The 14,617-nt window shown below is 36.6% G+C and overlaps 1 protein-coding gene across 1 annotated transcript in view; it reads right to left on the reverse strand.

Moving 5' to 3' along the window:
* Positions 1 to 236: 236 nt before the first annotated feature.
* PKN2 (protein kinase N2) overlaps positions 237 to 14,617 on the reverse strand; it is a 37,273-nt gene continuing 22,892 nt past the window's right edge. Inside the window, exons 7-22 of the mRNA XM_019618652.2 lie at positions 12,980 to 13,165; positions 12,582 to 12,691; positions 10,675 to 10,818; positions 10,459 to 10,534; positions 9,964 to 10,138; positions 9,678 to 9,807; positions 9,053 to 9,189; positions 8,893 to 8,968; positions 8,718 to 8,809; positions 7,636 to 7,812; positions 6,983 to 7,045; positions 6,818 to 6,894; positions 5,501 to 5,643; positions 4,093 to 4,200; positions 2,708 to 2,788; positions 237 to 2,626 (exon numbers count right to left, since the gene is read on the reverse strand). Coding sequence (XP_019474197.1) covers positions 2,423 to 2,626; positions 2,708 to 2,788; positions 4,093 to 4,200; positions 5,501 to 5,643; positions 6,818 to 6,894; positions 6,983 to 7,045; positions 7,636 to 7,812; positions 8,718 to 8,809; positions 8,893 to 8,968; positions 9,053 to 9,189; positions 9,678 to 9,807; positions 9,964 to 10,138; positions 10,459 to 10,534; positions 10,675 to 10,818; positions 12,582 to 12,691; positions 12,980 to 13,165 — 1,979 coding nt within the window. The 3' untranslated portion in view covers positions 237 to 2,422. The remainder of the gene's footprint in view (positions 2,627 to 2,707; positions 2,789 to 4,092; positions 4,201 to 5,500; positions 5,644 to 6,817; positions 6,895 to 6,982; positions 7,046 to 7,635; positions 7,813 to 8,717; positions 8,810 to 8,892; positions 8,969 to 9,052; positions 9,190 to 9,677; positions 9,808 to 9,963; positions 10,139 to 10,458; positions 10,535 to 10,674; positions 10,819 to 12,581; positions 12,692 to 12,979; positions 13,166 to 14,617) is intronic.

Genomic DNA, 14,617 nt, shown 5'->3' on the forward strand with positions numbered 1-14,617 from the left:
TCCCTTTGGAAGGACTGTTCATCCCAATATGACAACTACTTTAATTTGAAAGAAGGTATGTTCAGAGTTGGTTACTTATTTGGACTTGAGGGGAAAAATGGGAGTACACTGAACTACCACTAAGAGACTGGTTTTCTGTAAGTCGCCTCCTCTTTGCAAGTTCTTTTCTGAAGTAACCCGTGGGGAAAAAACATGGCATCACTTCAAGAAACAGTAAAATCATGTTTGGGACACAATTTACAAATTACTCTATTTAAAACTTTAATTTGTGATATTAATGACTGCAAAACACTTAAAATGACATTGTTAAAGGCACATTTCATTTTAATGCATAGTGTACCATTCTAAAATATCCTAATTTCCTTACAAAGTGCTTGAGCAGCCACATACAGATAAAGTATAGCAAAATATATTTACAATCTAGGGTTTAAAATCTTAATCTGCCTAAAAATATTTTAAAACTACAGAGATAAAATTAGTGCTTTCTTTCAGCTTAACTGGGTGAACATACCCTGCCCTCTATTTTTTTTAAGAGATGTACTTAGATTAAAAAAGATTTCTGTACAAGATGTAGTTACAAAAGGTATTTTTCAGGATACTTTCATAATTGCTAAGCACCCTGTTAGATGCTCATATATATATTTGGGAACCAAGGGGGTAAGCTGACTGTACCTCAAAAGTATTTAGTTTCAGCTAGATACAGGAACGTAATTTGCTTCTTAAGCTGGAAACTGCTGAAAAGTTCATTCACTCCTCCTAACATGATTTCTGGAGTTAGTAAAGATGCCTTTCCTGCTTCCTGGGGTGGGGGAAGCCCAGTTTAGAACAATTAACCGTTATTCCCTATTGCCTTTGCTCTGCCTGACCCTGCAGGTCTGTCCAGCATCGTGATTTTAAACCACCACCTCATTGTTTAGTGGCTTCCACTTATCTTCGCATGATTACAGTTACAAGCTTTTAATTCATTTCAGTGCTGATTCTCTCTATCTTAGCCCACCAACAGCAAACTCTTGGCCAGGATACACCTGTGAGATTGAATACACAAGTTCTGAATGGTGCTAGAATGAAGGGTGACATGGGAAATTTATTTTCTAAGAATTCACGTTTGCCTGCAAAACACCAGGTACCACAACAGGTCTTGGACAACGAGTACACAGTGTCAGGTCTAAATTATTGTCAACTTTTGAGGTACAGCTTTTAGTGTTAGGAGGTTTATAAAATATACAGTTTTTTCTTTATCAAAAATATTTATACATTCTGTTACAACATATTGCTTTTAGTCTTGCTAACTGCCAATCTAAGTTCTGGAGTTCAGTGGCCCATACGAATATTTTTTCAAAGTTCAATGTTGTTCACACGGCCACTGTGCAAAATTAATGAAGTGGTATAATTAAATTACCTGCCTGGACATAAGAATACATTACAACTTCCAAATATACATGTTCACAGCATGTATACATTGAAAATCCTTATGTTTCCTAATGGTGATACGATATTGTACAGCAGATACAGGATGATCTAGGTGGTTACATACAGAATGGTTAACTTATCCTCCACTCAGCGAGCGGAAAAGGCATGAGTTTGAGTATAGAAGTGGTTGGGCTTGGGAAATGTATGCTTTGCTCTTTGTGGTTAGACTGAGCACCATCCTTGTTACATTCTTTTTTTCAACCAGAGTTTTAAGCCATACTTAAAAAGCTTGAAGGCAAAACTGTTTGGCAAGTGGCTTTGGTAAACTTCCTGGGTATTTTGGGATTTTTATTTTTCATGGAAGCACTTATGCTGTTGTTATCTTGAAGGCAAGGCATTTAACATTTTTCCTAATAAATACCATAGTAAATTTATAAAACAAGGCATTATCTGTTCTCAACACCATTATTTTAAGAACACAAGAGGAAGGTGTACATAGAAATGTGTAGTTTTACAGACCGCACAAGATATTTAACTGAAATCATTTGCCTTCTCCAGATCAAACCATGTTCTGTGTGAGTGTCAACAGTATCACAAACTTCTATTTCGTGTGGCTGAGTAGCATTACGTGATTACTAGCTCAAAGTCTGCTTTTCCCACCTAAGGCAGATACTTTAAAAATGTTATCTGCTGTGGAAGAGTGAGAGAAACATTACAGATCCAAGTGTGCCCACATGTGGTAAGCTCAGTACAGCCTGGATTCACCCACTCAGCTTAAGAACTCCATAGAACTGCTTTCCAGTGCTCAGATAAAAAATAATATACAAAGAGGCCACTCTTCACAAGAGTGTTAAAACAGTACTTAAAAAGGATCTTCATGTGATTTAAAAAAAAACAAAAAAACAAACAAACAGAAGCTACAGGTGGCACAGAGAGCAATTGGAAGGGCGGTATTCTTCTGAGAGAGGCATTCTTGTGAGCCAGTCAGCTAGGATTTCACAGTGTCTAGAAGTTAACACCAATCAGCAATGTAATCAAAATCTCTGAACATCTCCTGCTCTTCTTCTGAAAGTATCCTTGGTTCCCGAGGTGGAGTGAGGATAGGTGCTTCAGAGGTAAATTCATCGTCAAAATTACTAACATCTTCTCTTCCTCTAATGGTGGGTACAAAAGGAGGCTTCACTTTCTTGGCCAGTAAAGCATTCCAGTCTATTAGCTGTAAAATAAACCAACTGGTGTTCAGTTTCCCTCTCTGTTCCTTTATGACCCTATAAAAAAAATGCTGGCTTCTACTTACCCGGAAGAAGTGATGCTTTTTTACATCCTCAGCATCTTTCTCTCCAGCTCCAAGACGTCGCTCTGGATTTCTTCGTAGCAGCTGACAAAACAAGAAAGATTTCAGTGTGAAAATTCAGAAGTAGTGAGAGGAATGAGGGATGAGTGCTACTGTATGAGTGAACACTGAGACTGGATGGATGGATGAAGTTCATACTACCAAACTCAGAAAATTCATGGTCCTCAGAGAAAGGTACAGATGAAACTTTATGTAGGAAGAGACAGCATTTCTCCTCTAGTGTCAGTTGAATCTCAGAGATTATACAAGCAGCCGAGAATGTGTACTGAGCAGACCTTGCCTCTCTTACTCTGCAAATCTGCTGTATAATATCTTAGTACCTGAAGTAATCTGTGGGGATAGTATTCAGCACAGATAATAAAAAGTGCAGTTTTTGATGGAGCGGATAGAGAATTTACGTAAGCTAAAATTTCTGCTTGCTTGGCTCAGAACAAATCTGATGAGAGTACTTCAACGGGCAGTAGGTTCCTTCCTTTGTTTTTCCTCGTGGTGGCATACCTTTTCTTGGTACTGCCTTTAGAGTTCTCTAGAAGAACAATCCCCTTCCTGGGAGGAAGTAGTCATTTTGAGCTACAGAATATCTGTTTTATCGTATATAATTATTAACAGTACTTACTGAGACATGCTTTAACTTACATACTACTGCCTATTCCTAAGTTGGGTGCTTGACTAACAGTGCTCAGTGTCAGACTTTGAACCAGCTCCAAGGACTGCCCTTCTGTGAACTGAGATGAGCCTCTAACTCAGACACCTGAGAAGTGTCTGAGTTAGAGGTTAGTGTCTGAGTTAAGAAGTTAAAAGTCTGAAGTTAAGCAGAAGCGTTACAATATGGAATAATGTTAATAAAAATCACAAAATCAGCTGTTCTCTGAGACGAGTGGGGCTCTGTAGATGCCACATGTATGGTGTTCCCTGCCCCAGTTGGAATGAAACCAAAAGGAGCTAGAAGGCTTTGAATTAAAATATTCATGTGACTACGTTAAGCTACCAAGTCAGTCAATGCAACAGTGTTCTGTAAGAAGAAGAAACCTGAACTTCTCCAGTTAGATATAATGATGAAACTTGGTTCCAGGAGAAAATAGAGCTGTAGTGTTTTAGATTTCAATCAGAAAAGCTTGCTCCTGTATAAGAAAGTGAAATGGCACTGAGTTTTCTTTTAAGATGAGACTGGGTGATGGCATGGCACAGCATAAATGAAACAAATCTGAAATTTAGTTGTAGAAAAAAAAGAGTGTAGGTTCTTAAAAGTATTCTGTTCTTCATGAAAGTTATAAATTCTGTAGGACAAGATGGAAACACTAATTTTTGAAATTAATTTAATTTCTTACCCGTCTCATTATAGAGATGGCTTCTGTAGACAGAAATCGTGGATATCTTACTTCATCGTTTACAATACTGTCAAACACTTCTTCTTCATCGTCGCCAGGGAAAGGAGACTATGATCAAAGTGATAAACCCCACAGTTACTAGACAGGCTTTAAAATCACTCACGGTTCAAAGAAAAAAAAGTTGCAACATTTTCAGCTGACAGCTTGGAGCTGGTCTTCTTAAATTGAAACTTTCCTTTTCCATAACTAAGAGAGAAAAGTAAGTTGCTGTTATCCTTTTTTTTTTTCTAAACTAAAGGAATGTTCTTTTAAAGTGTGCTTTTAAAAGCAGAAAAACCAACAACTAGTCTCTTTTTTTGAACTCTTGACACAAGATAGAAAATGTGGAAGGCATTTATTAGGACAGCTGTCACCCACAAGTAACACATGAAAGGCTGGTTTGTATCTTTAGCATGTGATAGCTTACAAATATTTCTGTTTTAGAGTGGCCTGAATGATGCAGACCACATCTTGCAAGCTTTTTGTCCTCTCTTTTTTTCCTCCTTAAAGAATGTGACAGGAGCTATCTTTGTTTCAAAAAGAATAAAACGATTAATAAATCTTTAGTTTCCCCCCACGTTTTTAGTATGTAATCCATCACCACCTTACTCTGGAGATAACTCTAACAACATAGCATGGCATCCATAGCCTTGCCTTCAGGTCTAAGTAACTACTCAGTAATAATTTCTTTATACCATCTCATTCATACAGAACTGGGGCATTCTGTTCTAACGTGCAATTCAGATAATCAGTAACTTCAGCAAAATCTTTCACTACTACCCAGTTCTATGAATTAAGGTTTTCTTCCATTCAAGTTAAGGAGTTGATTTTTCAGACTCAGACAGTTGAAGAAAGAAGACTGCTATAGCATTATGCATCCAAATTTGACAGTAAAAGATGAGGTAGCTGAAATGAATAGTTGTTATTGCTCTGCCCTGCATGCTAGATACTGAACTCCCCCAAACCAAACGTGCCATTTTCTTGCTTGGAGACACTGATATTAATGTATCATTACCATAATTTGATTTAAGGTATAATGATGTAATTAGAAGCAAAACAAACAAATTCAGAGGTTAAGTCTTGAACCAACTATGACTCATTTGCTTCCAGAGCAGCTGGTAACTTTGGTCCATGACATGACTAATCAATTTTGGCAGTGGTAGGAGCAGCTAGTATCAGTTAAATAGTTCCTATTTTTTCTTAATGAACCTTGAAGATGTCTAAAACTAGTCTAAAACTAGTTATGTCTATATATTTTGTATATCAATATAACTGTTGTGTATAGGGCATATTAAATGTTTCACAGGCCAGTTTTTTGAATTTTGTAACATACACAATTATGACTGTGTTGTATCTTACTGGAACGTACCTCACCCACAAGCATCTCATAGATAAGGACGCCAAGACCCCACCAGTCTACGGCTCTTGTATAGGAAGTTTCTGTCAGCACCTCTGGAGCAAGGAATTCTGGTGTGCCACAGAATGTGCTTGTTCTGTCTCCAAATCCCATTCCTGAAAGGTTACAATTAATGAAAAGCAAGCAGGTTTTCTGCACCCCCACAAATTATTGCTTTAGCAAGTAAAACCTGTCTAATACAGCTAAGTGATACTGAGGTCCTAGGGTCTGTCCTGAAAACTCACTCTAATGAGTTAAGTAAACATTCCCATATTCTTCCCTCCCGTGCCCTTCTTCCAAGTGTGCTTCTGTATAAGCTTTTTTAATTCTACGCAATGAGCCAAGTTAAGCCTCCAATTACACTTATGTCACTGTTATCTTTGCTTGAAAAGATAAAATCAATCTTAGCTTGTGAAAGATGTTGTGCCCTACTTCAGTCAAACATGCCCATTCCAAATGCTTCTGCAGTGGCAAAGCTACCTATAAATAAAGTTAAACATGAAGTGTAGTGAAACAACTTTGAGCAACATAAGAACCGTGTATTTGCAGGAGGGGCACAATTAAAAAGAGCACCACAAGCATTGATGTGACGTTGGTGGTGTTGTACAGTGCGTTTATTGCAGAAAATACTGCAGTAGTTAGTAAGCCACAGGGATTTCCTAGTCCTTGTTTCCTTCTGTCATTTATAGAATTTTAGCTGAAGTGACACAACTTGCTCAGGATGTTGTTGTTTTTAATAATGCCCGAGCACCTATTTTGGGGACATATTTTGGGGACAGACTACGCAGACTGAAAAAGGAGTTGGACCTTTTCAGGTCTTTCCTCCTTTTGGAGTTTGAGAAGATACTTCTCTCAATGAAGACAAACTCCTTATCTTACATCTTCAAGCAGGATGCTTGGCCTCCCTTTTGAGATCAATTTTCCTGTTTTAGCCAGTACACTAAGTACACAGGCATGACAGATTAAGAGTTGTGCAACTATTTGAGAGTTAAAAAAAAATTTTAAAAATTGAGGTATACCTTGATTTCACTGTACCGTGCCAACTTTGGTTTAGAATAAGGAAAAGAGTTTTAGAGCACATGACGACACAGGAGTCAGCTGTGAGCTATTTCAACTTAAAAAGTTCCCCACTAAAGAACTTCCTTCTGTCTTCCCTAATTGTACTGAGATGTATTTTTCCTTCAAATGATACCAGATCAATATACAAAGTATACATTTGTCAGTAAGAAACAGTCAAGAGCAAGTAAGAAAGCTGGTGGAACTTCCCTAAAATAAATAACGGGCCATTACCTTCTTTGCAAAGACCAAAGTCAGCTATTTTCACGAAGCCTTCTGTGTCCAGCAATAAGTTATCCAACTTCAAATCTCTACATGAACATTTGAAAATAAGGTTTCTTTAGTGATATTTGAAGTTACTGAAATACATCTGTCAGAAATGTGTCAGTGACCACTTACCTATAAACTATTTTGTGTTCGTGTAAATACTGAAGTCCAAGAACTACGCATGCGGCATAGAATCTGTTGAAAAGAGTAGAAATTTGATGTTTCAATGGATTTGAGTCTTGCTTTTCAGAATATGAAGTTCATCATAATGCATTTGTTCTACTAGCCATCCTCTGAAAATTATGGTTTGCATTTTCTGGTACTGATTAATTTTATACAGGGTCAGAATTTGAAACTCAAATGTCAATAGTGTTCAAACTTGCAAGCTATACGTATGTTTACTTGGCCTGAAGGATAAGTTTTCTGCAGGGTTCACCATCGTGGCACTGAAGGATTTCTCATTTCTCTTATTCCTTCTTTTTTTTTTTTGGCCTTACATCTTATTTTAACTTCTTATTTTAACTTAACAATCTTTTAAAAAAAAGTATTATAAACACAAAATATCTGCATGCTATTACTTGCATTCAACTTAGATTCAGGAACGCTTAATCTGCATACGTGCTTTTTTTAATTAAAAATAATATCAGTATCTGCCCTTTTAAAAACTCAATAGTATTTTCTGAAATGATATAAGGTAGAGGCATGAGGCAATACCATAATTCTTGCCCAGTGAAACAGAACAAAATGCCCTTCCACTGATGCCACAAAGAGGGGTGGGTACTCACACTGCTCTTGGTTCAGAGAAGACATCAGTATGAATGTGCATCATCAGATCCCCACCAGCAGCATATTCCATTACAAAGCAAACGTGATCTTTGGTTTGGAAACAAGCGAAAAGATTCACCAAGAAGGGATGTCTTACACTATTCACAGTTTCAAATATTCGCTTTTCACACATCAAGCTGCAAATAGAAAAAAAAGCAAAAACAGTAAAACCTAAAGCTGAATCCTGAACCCACAGTTCAACTCTCAGAAAACTGTTGGTAACTTAGATCTTATGCTTTTTTCCCCCCCCTCTATTCCTCCAAGTAAGGCAACAAGAATATTTTTCTTTAGGAAAGAGCTTCTGATATTTCCACACATTAAATTGATGTCAAGATATCCAAGAAGATGCATTTGGTCTTTCACAAGTGAAAAAAGGCAACTTAGTTGTCCCTGAAAACAGAATCCTGCCTGTTTTCCTATGAAATTAGTACATGTCAATATCATGTAGCATCATGTTGCATCCATTTTAATCAGGTATAACATATACAGGCAAAAAAAGTTATCAACAAACACTCCTGATTATCTCTCCTTAATACAGTTGATTGTCAGCTTATTCTTAATACAGTTATTTATTTTTGTCCAACATAAACAGTCATTGAACAGTTATAGAAGCACCTTCTTGTGCTGAACCAAGTTAGTTTTGTAACTGCCATTTGACGAGTTGGGAAATACCATCTTATGTATTTTTGCAAGCAAAGAAAGCATAGGCACTGTCCTCTTGGAATGTGATGGAATTCTATAAAACAAGTAATTAGAAGTGATGATTACAAGAGAATCTGAATAAAAAACAGGATTGGCTTTAAAGCAAGAGCTGTAACACAGGCATGGTAAGAGAAGCACTAAAATAAAATTCCTGGTCTATCCTGCTTCTTCCTTGCCCCAGAAGAAAGGCTACAGGTCTATAGCAGCCAAGTGAACAGGGAGATTTGTTTTGCCCTTTCACTGAAAGCAATCACTGTTTGGTAGAGTTCATAGTTGTGCCGCATGCAGAGAAAAAACAGAACTGATTTAGAGAATCCACACATCATGTTTACACACTGACCTGTCTACTTCATCACGAGCGACAATATCTCCTTTCTTTAAGGCTTTAATAGCAAACATCTCATTTGTGTTTTTGTATTCTGCCAGCAGCACCTGAAACAGAGGATAAACGACTTAAGACTTAAATCCATTTTTTCACAGAACCTTGACATCTGATACAGCCTTTTCACATTTACCTTTCCAAAATGTCCTCTGCCAAGTACTGCACAACATCTGAAGTCCTTCAGACTGAACTGAAATCTTTGTTGTGTTCTGTGTAAATAAACACACACTTTCCAGTTAGCTGGCTTCAATAAAGGTTATTCATATTCAACACTAAAACCATAGCATTTTTACCTTCTATCTTCAGGTTCTCGAATGTTGGTGTATTTTGTGTCTGAATGTGGAACATCAGACTCACAGATTATTCCAGGCTGGAGTTTTGGAACAATACTATTTCTACCATTCTCAAAATCAAAAGTTGATACATCATCCTGTGAAGAAAACAGCATTTGAAAATTTAAAACAGATTCCTAAGGCAAAGAGATGCAGAAATTTTTACCTTAAGCATATGGAATTCTTAACACAAGAATTAACTAAGCTAAAACATTATACCTTAAGATGATACACATAAACAAGCCTTTAACAGAATGATGAAATCTACTCCTCCAGTTATTCTACTCTTCCTTAAAAAACAAACAAACAAACAAACAAACAAACAAACAAACAAACAAAACCCCCTACATTTTCCTGAATACTCCCATGATTTTTAGGCTTTCTTTTTTCCTCATGTGAAAAATCACAGAAACAGTTTGCCACCGTGGATAATCACAGCATCCTGTTTAGATAATTTTGTATGTGTAAGTTATGGGAGCATAATACTAAATAATAATATAAAGGAAGAAGCTCATCATATAGATATCAACATTACAACCCTGGTAAAACTACACAGCCCGAAATTCTTAACTTCAACTTTACTTGCCTGAGCTGGCATATCAGGAGCTTTCATCTCAGAGGAAGGTTCACATATTTCCCCAAGGGAAGATGCACGAGGTGGAGCAGGTGGAGGCTCAGGCTCCAGCTCAAAGTCCAATTTGGCTACAGGAGAGTCACTGGCAAGAAAATAAAATAACTTCTCAGCGTACTGCAGAGAAGGTCTTAAAGGGTCTTAAGTGTTGCAGAAAACTCATTTTACATACCTTTTTGCATAAACATTTTACCAGTTTACTCTCTCTTAAGAGCATTAAGAAACTGCAGGTGTTGCCTACCTGGCTGGCAGCGCCAGTTCAGGAATGCGCGCATCAACCACTGGCACTGCGGCAGATACCGATGCTTGAGGGCTGAAGGTGCCAGAGTGGTTTACTGTAGGAATAGCTCTTCTCACCAGCCTTCCCCAGGTGGCTATATTGATATTCATTTGAGGAGCTCTGAGAAATGTTTTGCCTGAGGGATATTGTGAAAAAAGAAAGAGCGAGTAATTTCTTGATTAGCATTTATTGTCTGTAATTTTTTAAATAATCATATTCATCAACTTTTAGTTTATGAAGAACAAACTCAGTTTGAAGTACTCCTTACAATTCACAATTGCTCACTATTAAGTGCTAATGTATAATAAGGAATTCCCGAACAAAAATTTTCCTAGTGAGGTGCCAAATACTTCATTATCAACAGCTTTACTTTACAGACAAACATTAAATCTCAGTATGAAAATATCACATACCTGTGTAATTTTAAAGTTTTATATGTTTGCATTAAACAATTACCTTGCTGTTTTGAAAAAATTTTCTTCTGTCTCTGAAGTTTTGGTCTTCTTTCAATAACTGGATTGAAAAATGTGACCTGCAGTTCAAGTAATGTATGTCATAATTCAAGTTTCAGAACAAAATGCATCCTTAAAAGTTTAAGAAAAGAATTTGTTAAGCTACTTTGCAAGATAATACTTGCAACTGTGCCCAAGTGTTTGAAGGAACAACTTTTACCTCTGCAAACAAAGTGCCCTGGGGTTCAAGATAGAGACACATGCCATGCCGTTGGTTGTCCAGGAAATCTTCCAGCCTCAGAAACTTCACTGCACACAGGGATCTCCAGTCACGCCAATAAACTGAGATTTCCAATTCACGTGACTATGACAGCAAGCAAACACAGGAAATTCTGTAGTAGTAATTGTTTTGCAATAATTACCTCTCCACAACCATAAGATCTAGTGCTTCATGATCAAGATGCAGAGCTTTTATGGCTGTCTAGCCACAGTGAGCAAACTCTCACTAGGATGACTATACATCATTCTGCATTAGTTCAAATGTGATCTCCAGCATCCAAGTAAGAAGACTAAAATTCCCATGAATAGAAGGAAAAAAAAATCGAAAAAAATTCACCAGTTTTCAGTCTAACAAAAGCACTAGTTCAGTACCTCATAGTTTAAACTCTGGGAACAAGATTTTAACTGTTCTTAGAAAGCTCAGCTTTGCTAATTTTTTACATTACGTACATGCATCAATTGAATTTCATGGCTGTACAGTGACACTTTTGTGCTTGGTACACCTCATGATGTGTACCTCAGGACTTTATACACCATTTCTAGAAATACATGCAATTTTTTGTAGCATAGTCATGAAAGGAACTGCCTCTATCTCGCCAGTAGGATTATATATTCTTAAGGTGTCTTCTAAGCTCCGTACAAAACTTGCTGCAAACTGCAAAATCCTGCAGTGCACCGTACAGAGTCAGCGTTGTGTGGTACTATTTTCAGATGGCATAACTTAATTCCACCACAATGCATCAGCTCACCCTCTTTATCTGAGTGGTGTGGGTTTTCAAGGAAACAAAAGTAAAGAGGAAGCAACAGAAAAACATCATCGGGTTGAGAACATGGGTCTGAAATACAGGGGGATGATAGGTGGCCACACCCAGCAGAAGCAAGATTCTTTTCCGGCACCAAAAAGCCACTTAAAAAGCCATCTGAAAATAATACACAAAAAGTTATGAACTCCACAACTGCTAGTTTTGTTCTGCACTCCAGCTAGGAACCTGGATTTCTCTAGCTGCAGGTCTAAATCTGCTTCTTTCTTCACCCTGGAAGGGGTTTGGCTTGGCTTAGACAGGTTGGGTGGTGAGAGTGAAATACTGATCAGTACAGCCAGGAAGGTAGGGGTGTTTTTTTTCCTGTTTTTATTCTTTTTTTTTCTTATTATGTATATGCCTGAGATGCCATTTAGGTTTCTAAAACAAAGTTTAATTTTTAGCCTACTTTACACTGATTGAAGAAAAGATATCTTTGTACCCTTAAAATACTATGAGTATTAGATACCTATAAATACATGTCAGAAATTCTCTTCAAAAGGAGCATGGAAAAAAGTTATCAAATGTCATTCCAAATACTGAAGTCCATCAAAATAACACTTAAGGTTCTAGGAAAAAAATGTTAGTGATTTTATTATTCCTGAAAAATAAGAACAGATCTGCTTCATCTGAGAACATGTAATAATTATGGATAAACACTGTAAAAATTCTATGATATAGGTTTGCCAAAATATCTGAACTGTATTTGATGCAGTTTCCTTATAAATGAAAAGCTGATTTCTGCACCTTTGTTACAGGCTAAAAGGATAGTAAGTGTTAGGCCTTGGAAAAGACATTACATCTCTTCCTAAGTGAGAAAAGATAAAAGTTGTAGAATGGCAACTAGCAAATCAGCTTACCTCCAGGTTACTCCTTCTGTTAAGGACAAAAATATTTGTATATGTATAATTTGAACTTAACCATAACAGTAATATATATTTATATATATATATATATATTATATATATATATATTTTAATATATATATACATTACTTTAATCTACATAATTAACTATATATGTCAATGAAGTAAGACTGCATCTTTACCCTGTCTAGTTCCAGTGTAAATTTCTGATCCCACGACTGATTGGAAATAGGTTTCCAGCTAGTCTGACCAACCACAGTGTTATCCAGCTTCAGTACAGCACAGACTTCATCTGTAAGTAAAGTACACAAACTCAGCTTAGAACTATAAGAGGATTTTCCACAAACAAAGAGGTCTTCAGTAAGTTTCCCTTAAAAAGAGCTCTCGTATTTAATTGGTTCTTATGGTCATAATAGTGCAGGCTTTTTTATTTCTATTTTTAAATCCATAACAACTTGACAGCTGAAGGAACAGCTAATTTTACAGCTTCAAATCAATTTAGTATTTCTAATTACAAAACACAGCATGCATATTAAAATGTAAATAAAAGATAAGCATAAAAGTAGAAAGTATACTGAACTGGACAAGTCATCAGTTTTCAGAAGGTTTTTACTAATCCCAGCTTTAGCTTTAGTGGTTCTGCCCATGAAAGTTGTTCTGACTTCATTTGGACTCCAACCAGGTAGAGTAACTGATGTGGCTTTTGATCGACCAGGAACATTTTCTAAGATGTCTTGGCAGCCCATTAGCCTAACTTCCAGGGTACCTAGAACAAGACAAACAACTATTTGTCAAAAATTTCTGTGCTCAAATGTGCCATGTGAATGGCTAATGATTGATATTATGGCAGTAGCTCATATTGTAAACCGTGCTGGATACAATAAAAGTCAGGTAAAAAACAAGCAATAGACAAACCTGAAAATAAGCATTAAAAAAGTGAAGTATGTGAGAATCAGCCTTCTAGAAGTAAGGAAGCAGCAGTTCGCCACAGTGCCACAAAACCAGTTTTTGTTCTATAATTAAGCCTCAGAAAATCTCTTCTTCTGTTAAGAATCGAACTGACTTGGGTTCAAATTCTAAGAAGTGTCACTTTCTAAAGTGACCAATTTAACATTGCTCATGGGACAGTATGAGTTTTTCCTTGACTTTTACATAACCAAGTAGTACTGGATAATAAGCAAGCAATACTGGACAGATTGCTTAGATAATTAACATGAACACACTGATTGTTGAGACTTTGTGTTTAAAATAAAACAAGAAATGAAATTTGCCCACTGGCTACTTAAGTCCAGTTTGAGTTAGTATACAATTCACAATCATTGAATTGTTAGAACTTTACTGAATGGGATTTATTAAAGCTGAAATAGTTGAGAAGCTGTTCTCCAACATCTTCAACCAACTGAGGAAGAGGCTGTGGTTTTAATTTGAAAGAGCTTCCTCCAGCAGCACAGCAGCATCTGAACGTAACGGATGGCTTACCGTATCCTGTACAGATAGCATCTGTAAAGCTATGACACAACTAACAGTGATGAAATTGACTATTAAAAGCGGTGCAGTTAGTTCAAAACCATGTAGTCACCTAGAAACACAGCTCTTAGGGTAGTGCAGCTCCTATGTACATAACTGCAAAACTTAAAAATACTCTTTCGTAATAGAAAGCTAAATCAGATTGAACCTACAAATGGCCTGGCAATATTATAGCCCACAAAACAGACTGACAGACCAATCTGAGATCAAATTCCATCTTCTAGGGATCTAATAATCGTAAGTGACAGCTTACATTTCTGAGAACAGCATAATGGTATACGCAGCAAGAATTCTGTTGGCTCCCCAAACAGTTTAAAAAATAAAATACTTCATTCCAAAACTGTTTAGAAAAAGATCCCAATAAATTAATGTTCAGAAAGATCATAATCTTGTAGAATGAGATACATACAAGAAAGTCCCACTGGAGCATTTAAAATAGTATGACAGTAGCATTCATCTATATTTCACAAAATGTTAAAGGCAAAATACAAAGACACTGCTAAATCTAGTTGAATACAAAGACTCTGTTTAGTTAATATGAAAGTGACAAACTAAGAGCTTTACAAGGATGTAGCTCTGGTTTGATAATTCCTATTAGAAAGCACCAGTATATACTTTAATGTATACCTATTAATTGTATTCAGAGAGGAGTTTGTCACTGTAAGATATATGACCTGTGATTATCTTTTTT

This window comes from Meleagris gallopavo, chromosome 10 (genome assembly GCF_000146605.3).
Source record: "Meleagris gallopavo isolate NT-WF06-2002-E0010 breed Aviagen turkey brand Nicholas breeding stock chromosome 10, Turkey_5.1, whole genome shotgun sequence".
Lineage (NCBI taxonomy): Eukaryota > Metazoa > Chordata > Aves > Galliformes > Phasianidae > Meleagris > Meleagris gallopavo.